This window comes from Nicotiana sylvestris, chromosome 8 (genome assembly GCF_000393655.2).
Source record: "Nicotiana sylvestris chromosome 8, ASM39365v2, whole genome shotgun sequence".
Taxonomy (NCBI): domain Eukaryota; kingdom Viridiplantae; phylum Streptophyta; class Magnoliopsida; order Solanales; family Solanaceae; genus Nicotiana; species Nicotiana sylvestris.
The window spans coordinates 189134988-189142475 of record NC_091064.1 but is presented as its reverse complement, the minus strand read 5'-3'; the positions used below and the strand labels follow the sequence as shown (position 1 = coordinate 189142475).

At 36.8% G+C, this 7488-nt stretch overlaps 1 protein-coding gene across 1 annotated transcript; it reads left to right on the top strand.

Annotated features, from left to right (window-relative positions):
• Positions 1-848: 848 nt before the first annotated feature.
• LOC104223749 (catalase isozyme 3-like) lies at positions 849-6973 on the top strand. The gene is made up of 8 exons (XM_009775277.2): positions 849-951; positions 1238-1334; positions 3415-3692; positions 3948-4724; positions 5092-5181; positions 6324-6391; positions 6479-6572; positions 6669-6973. The coding sequence occupies exons 1-8, from the start codon at positions 937-939 to the stop codon at positions 6726-6728; spliced, it is 1479 nt and encodes a 492-aa protein (XP_009773579.1). The 5' UTR covers positions 849-936; the 3' UTR covers positions 6729-6973.
• Positions 6974-7488: the final 515 nt, after the last annotated feature.

The following is a 7488-nucleotide window of genomic DNA, read 5'->3' as shown; positions in this document are numbered from 1 at the left end:
ATTCATCTTCTGTAGCCATCGTTATGGAATAAATAAAGACATACCCCGTGGTCATTAATGGTAAAAGTTTTCTTTTTTATTTTACATTGTGGATTAACGATGTCGAGAATGAATGTAAGCTCATCATATAGATTAGATTTTTTCCATTATCTTAATGAGTTCATGAGCCTAACCTTACTCAACTTTTCTCACTTATCATTTATTAATCTAGAGTTAATTATCTTTGGTTAGGATTTACCCCTTATTCATTAGTAAATTAGTTTGACTAAAAAGAGCTTAACACTTTTTGATGAACAATTATTGTCATCATTGTCTCAGGTCCAAGAAAACTATGCACAATATGGTATGATGGTTCTAGGTTATCACAATCGGCAAGAGATCAAGAAAATGGATATAATTAATTACACACACCAAATGCACTTATACCCTTAATTTTCAACTTGAATTAATTATACCACGTCTCAGAAAAATAGTGAATGTGATTATGCTTATATTAAAATTGTAAAAAGTTACGTATGTTATATTATTTCCACGATAACGAAGACATAAAGAGAGAACGTCACAGCTTATAACTTGTAAGATCTTATAGTAAATGCCAAGATAATTTCTTGTTTTATATCCTTTATCCGGTGATATTCCTAATATTCTTTTTCATAGAGCAAATAAAAAATGTTGCCGGAAAGTGATGGATAACAAAAGGATATTATTTATTACTGGAAAGGATATTATTTCCAACTGTGAAATAATAGAATTGGATAATAAAAGGATATTATTTTTTACTGAAAAGGATATTATTTCCAACTGTAAAATAATAGAATCGCGAGCCAAAAAGTTGTTATAAATTAGCTGCTCTTTTTAAGAAAACATCAAACTTAACTAATCGCCACACCATTGACTCAACACTACTTGCTTTCTGCTCGCTCATATTTTCTCGCCATGGATCCGTACAAGGTATTATTAAGGTTTATGCATACAAATCTATGATCTTTAATTACGATTTCTGTCTAATTGATCCTTTAATCTCTGAATTGTTTTTTATAAGCTTCGAATAATCCGCTTGGATTCATTAATCTTAGTTTAGCTTTATGTTAATAGCAGAAGATTTCCTTTTTAGAGACTAGATTTGTTGTGAATTTTAGGTTTTATAGTGGAAAATTGATGAAGTTAAATTTATTAGTTCGTTTTAGTGGATTTTCGGTTGCTTGTGTTTTAGCTTTGATAGTGATTTATGATGCAGAATCGCCCTTCAAGCGCGTTTAATTCACCTTTCATGACAACAAATTCTGGTGCTCCTGTGTGGAACAATAACTCATCATTGACTGTTGGGACTAGAGGTATTTTGTTTTTATTAAGTAAAAGTCAATCTTTCCTTTTTCTTTCTGTCCCTTATGGTATATAAAGTCTAATAACATTTATTTCGTCTCACTATTCTTCTTGTTTAGGTGTGTGCAAAACCAAATACTATCTTGATCTCTTGGTTTCATGTATATTTGCATGAGTGTTATATTATTTTAGTTTTTGATAAGTAATTAGACTTGTTAATGCAAACACAGCACTAAGATGCTGCTGGCAAATGAATTGATTTGAGTTTCTCCTAGTAAATTGTCAGTCAGGTGTCTTATTTACAATTAGCATCTTGGCCATTAGGTGAAGCATTAAGTGTTTGGTTCATTAAATTAGGAAAATAGTTATGAGGATTTGGAGGAACATGCTTTTTGGAGAGGGGTGATAGCGCCATATTGGAAAAATATGGGGTCTTGGAAGGGGCTTGGAGAATTAAAAATGTATCTATGCCGTTTTCATGGGGATCGTGCAGGAGCATTTTGAAGGGGTGGGAAGAGTTCACGGTAGAGGATGGGAGGAGGATAAATTTTTGGAGGTACAGGTGGTGTGGGGACAATACTTTGACACTTACGTTTCATTCATTTACAGAATTTTCATGCCAAAAAGTTTTTTTTTGGGTTGAGGTTTATGAGGAACTTTCAAGACTGGAAAATGGCAGAATTCCAAGACTTAGTCGATTTTCTTCACAAACCAGGAACACCATAGGATAGCCACGATGTATGAAGGTGAGGATGGGGAACAATGGAGTGTTGACTGGTAAGTCATACTACGAGAAGCTCTTGGCTAGGGAGGAGGTTGCATTCCCACATAAAAGGCTCAAGAAAGGCGTGCTTCGTCACTTGGTTAGCTATAAGAGGTTGATATTGATGGCCAGAAATCCGAGGAAGAGGAAGGTTGACATATTCTAGCTGGCGCTTCGTGTGAAAGTGATTGAATGAAGACGTTGACCATTTCCTCCTTCATTGTTGTGTAGGCTCGAGTTTATGGTGGGAATTTCTATGTTGGTTTGGTATAACTTTGGCGATGCTAGGCGCCGAGAAAGAGCTAATGCTCAGTTGGAAGTGTAGTAGATGGAAGGGAAGAGACAGGCCATGAAATGTTGCTTCACTAGGACTTATGTGGGTTATTTAGGGAGAGAGAAATATGAAAGCTTTTGAGAGTGTAAGGATGAAGTTTGTACAATTGAGGAATAGCCTCATATCCCTTATTTTCTTTAGGTTTACCATAGATTCCTTTATGTATAGAGGATTGGATATCGTTCACAGAAAATCATATCTTTTTGAAGCTTGTCTACTTTTTGGTATACTTCTTCTATTCGGGCGTATTTATGCCCAAACATTTTAAAAGTATTAACAGTACTTGCATCAGAAATTAATAAGAAATTCTCCAGTATGTTGTCTTGATATTAGTCTGTCCTAGATAGTCAGCAGGAAAAGAGAACGATTGGCCAGTTTGTTTATTGACTTATAGATAGCTTTTTTTGTTGGTTTTGAACAGTTATCTGATATGAGTAGGAAGTGGATCTGAAAATATTGTTAGTGTGATCTTTTTTCTTCCTAATGGTCACCAAGAAACAAAGTAATAAGATTTGATACCTTGGATGGTCGATAGATGGCGATGTTACATGATGGAGAGTATCATATCATTATTTTTCTCTATTTCCATGCTTTGAATAATCTGAATGAATGCATAATCCATAGAGATCAATTGAACTGCAAAATGAAACAAACAAAAAAGAGAGAAAAATCTTATTATGCATTCATTCAGATCAATAAGAGAGAGTCTATATATTTTATAAGCAGGAGAAATACTTCTTTCTAGCAAAAGTTCTTTTTATGAGATCAATACAAATAGGATTCATTATTCTGCTGTTGGAAATACATACCAAGGAACATCTGAAACGGTCTCAAATTTCTAGTGAATTCTGGATAATTTGACCAAGATCCTGGTACACCACAGTAATCAAAAAGTAATATATGCAAACATTCTAAAGCCCTGAGTTCTGCTTCATTGAGGTTCTTTTAATGGCTTCAAACATGTTCACTAATTTTGAAACTCTTCACTTTGCAGGGCCAGTTCTTCTTGAGGACTATCATTTGGTGGAGAAACTTGCCAATTTTGATCGTGAACGTATCCCGGAGCGTGTTGTCCATGCCAGAGGTGCCAGTGCCAAGGGTTTCTTTGAAGTCACTCATGATGTTTCTCATCTAACATGTGCTGATTTTCTTCGATCTCCTGGGGTTCAGACACCTGTTATTGTGCGATTCTCTACCGTTACCAATGAGCGCGGAAGCCCTGAAACCCTTCGAGACCCCAGAGGGTTTGCGGTAAAATTTTACACCAGAGAGGTAATTGCGCAATCAAATACTTGACTTTTCTCACAATGTGTGTGTAATCTGGTTGTTATAACATTATCTTGTCTAGTATCCTTTAATCAACACCCATTAAGCTAGAAGCATTACTCAAAAGCAGGCTTATATCTTATTTTTGTAACAATGCCCATTTAGATAACCATACATGAACTTTGCTGCTTAGTTTGGTGTTAGTCTTAAACTAATGTGTCTCTATGTTTTCAACTCTTTTGCTCGTTTTTATGAAATCAGGGCAACTTTGATCTGGTAGGAAACAACTTTCCTGTCTTCTTTATCCGTGATGGAATGAAGTTCCCAGACATGGTCCATTGTCTGAAATCAAATCCTAAGTCCAACATTCAGGAGAGCTGGAGGAGCCTTGACTTCTTCTCCCATCATCCAGAGAGTTTGCACATGTTTACCTTCCTCTTTGATGATTTGGGTGTCCCACAAGATTACAGGCACATGGAAGGTTCCGGTGTCAACACTTATACTTTAATCAGTAAAGCTGGGAAGGCACATTATGTGAAGTTCCATTGGAAGCCAACTTGCGAGGTCAAGTGCCTTTTGGAGGAAGAAGCTATTAAGGTTGGGGGAGCCAATCATAGCCATGCCACCAAGGATCTATATGACGCAATTGCTGCTGGCAACTATCCTGAATGGAAGCTTTTCATCCAAACTATTGATCCTGATCATGAAGATAGATTTGACTTTGACCCCCTTGATGTAACCAAGACCTGGCCTGAGGACATCTTGCCACTACAACCAGTTGGTCGCTTGGTGTTGAATAAGAACATCGACAACTTCTTTGCTGAGAATGAGCAGCTTGCATTTTGCCCTGCCATTATTGTCCCTGGTATTCACTATTCGGATGATAAGCTTCTCCAGACTCGGATATTCTCATATTCTGATACTCAGAGACACCGTCTTGGGCCAAACTATCTGCAGCTCCCCGTTAATGCTCCCAAGTGTGCTCATCACAATAATCACCATGAAGGTGTCATGAACTTCATGTATCGTGATGAAGAGGTACTGTGCACACTTGTGCTGCAGATTGCCAAAATAACGATGCTTGTTCCATTTTAAAGAGGAAAAAGGTTATCAACATATTTTTTGACTACTTGTTATGTGGCGTCTAGACATAGACATAGTTGGAAAGTCTTTGTGGGGGGGGGGGGTAGTCTGATAATTAAGCTATATTGCAACTTTATTTTTTACCCCATCTCCAAATGCATGTTTACAGTATCACACTTCTTAAGGGTGGATATCTGAGATAATTTGCTCCTGATGCATATTTGGTTGGTCAAGTGTTAGTTTCCCACCTTTGTAGCAATACAGCAACTTTCTATTAGTTCTCTATGGTGATGCTTTAACTTGATGTTACTTGCATGTCCAGGTCAATTATTTCCCCTCGAGGTTTGATCCTTGTCGTCATGCAGAGCAGTACCCAATTCCTCCTCGCATCTTGACAGGGAAGCGTGACAGGGTAAGCCTTTGTTTTGTTCATTTCACCTTTAGTATCTTGAGCTTTTAATGTGAAGGATATACTCATAAATAATATTTTCCGAATTGCTTTGGGCCCAAGGTCCACTGTCTTATGGTGTATATATATATATTCATTCTCCACCTCATCAAGGCCTCAACCGCATTCTGCAATTGGAGTTCAAAATTTCTGAGACCAAAATCATGTAATGATGCTTTTAGCAATTTGTCTGTCTGCTATGGTGCTGATAAAGCAGCATTACCATTAAATTAGAAGAATGACTGACTTGCAGTCTAGCAGCTTGGCTTGCATTGGGTTGACGTGTGTGAAAATGGTGTTATTGACACCTTATGGCTCATGTCTGTTATCTGCAAGTTTTCTACTTGACTTGCATCTCTGTTCTTGTTCTTTCCCTTTTTTCTTTTGGTGGTGGTGGGGGTGGTTGTTTTGTTCCGCTTTTATATATTCTTTTGTACTAAGATCTCTACTCTTTTATTTACAAGCCTTCTACTCTGCTGAAATGCTTTTTCATCTTCTTTTTTCTTTTTGTTTGCTGAAATGGATTTTTATCTTCGTTTACAAATAAATTGCTTATAGATTCTTAGGAAGTTCAGCTAGGTGCAGGGGCGTATCTAGCTCTTAGAGTATGGGTTCACGTGAACCCATGCTCCTTTCCCTAAATCATGTATAACAATGTTATATTTCTTCAAAATTACTTAAATATATGTGTGTGCACCCATGCTCAATGACTCCTATGGTGCAATAATTATTGGGTGCACCTCTACAAGTGAAATTTGTGCTTCAAAACCTACTCCAGACGTGCTTTCGACATTGAGTATAGATATGTGAAAATCAATAAAATTTCAAAAAGTATAAATTTTGAACCTATAATTTCAAAAATTTAGTGAGTCCAGGGTAAGAGACTAAAGTTAAACCAGTCAAATGAGAATTTTAGATCTATCTCTCTATAATAGTGCACCCATCCACTTTAAATCTTGGATCCGCCTCTGGCTAGGTGGTTGCTTCGATTTGATAGGTTAAGCTTCACTTTTAAACTGCAGATATCTTAGGTCATTTTTACAAGTTATCCTTTTTATATACAAAATATTAAGTAAGATTCGCTTGCATATATGGTTGTTTTGTAGTGCATCATTGAGAAAGAGAACAACTTCAAGCAGCCAGGAGAGAGATACAGATCCTGGTCGCCTGACAGGTAAATCAGTTGCTTGGTCATTTTATGTTGACCATTTTTTCACTCCTTTAAAGCACTCGGATATATTCTTCTGCCTTTTTGTCGCAGGCAAGAGAGATTTATCTGCAGATGGATTAATGCTTTATCTGATCCACGAGTCACTCATGAGATACGCATTATTTGGATTTCATATTGGTCACAGGTCTCTTTTTCTTTCCTTTATCATGTTTCTTTAGTCATCTCTATCGTGAGAGTGGTAAAACATGCTCAGTAATGCTTTTGCATAAATATGTTGCAGGCTGACAAGTCTCTTGGTGAGAAGATAGCTTCTCGTCTTAATGTAAGGCCCACAATGTGAAGGTGACAACAGTAGGAAAATGTTTGAAGTTGCTGTGCTGAAGGAGTACCAGTCCAAGAAAACATCCTTTTCTTTTGGTACGAAGTATAGGTCTGATGATTGTGTTGTAATTTGTACCAATGGTTGTGTTGTAATTTGTACCAAACAAACTTCAACATGTCACATTAACTGTGACAACGTTGCCGGAATAAATTGCAGTTGTATGTTCTCAAACATCAGTCAATCATTTTCATTTTATCCTTCCATGTTCACTCTCAAGTTCACCAGTTAAGTAATTGCTGTTTTATTCCAAATGACTCTTTGATAACTATAGTTCCACGGCTATTTTGTGGTTTCTTGACAGATCATAAGAGCTGTAAAACTGATTTCTCTCCAAAATTTACCTAATGCTTGTGCCATTATCAAGTGTCAAAACTCTAGCAGAAGATTCTGGTAGCTCCTCTACAATTTTCCAAGCGGAGAAAACAGAAGGAAAGGAAAGCATTATTTAACAGGGGAAGTCTGCTCCTTTATAGATGTTGGAATGGCATAAACGATGATCATGTTAATTCAAAAGGGAGAAATTAATACATTGGAAAGGTAAGAAGATGTGCGTCAACTATTATTATGTATCGGATCAGCTATCCAGCAACGTACCTATTGCGAAGTTTTTCACCCTTTTACATACAGTCCTTCCGCGGACCTATGTAAATGCATGATGCTTGCTGCCTTTTTTACTTTAAGTAAAGGAAAAGGAAAAGAAAGCAACTCAGAGTTAAGT

What these genes read in the sequence shown, in the direction of transcription:
- LOC104223749 (XM_009775277.2), top strand. An exon ending in TCATGTATCGTGATGAAGAG is followed by an intron (nt 4,725 to 5,091) that starts GTACTGTGCACA and finishes TTGCATGTCCAG; the next exon opens with GTCAATTATTTCCCCTCGAG. An exon ending in AGATCCTGGTCGCCTGACAG is followed by an intron (nt 6,392 to 6,478) that starts GTAAATCAGTTG and finishes TTTTTGTCGCAG; the next exon opens with GCAAGAGAGATTTATCTGCA.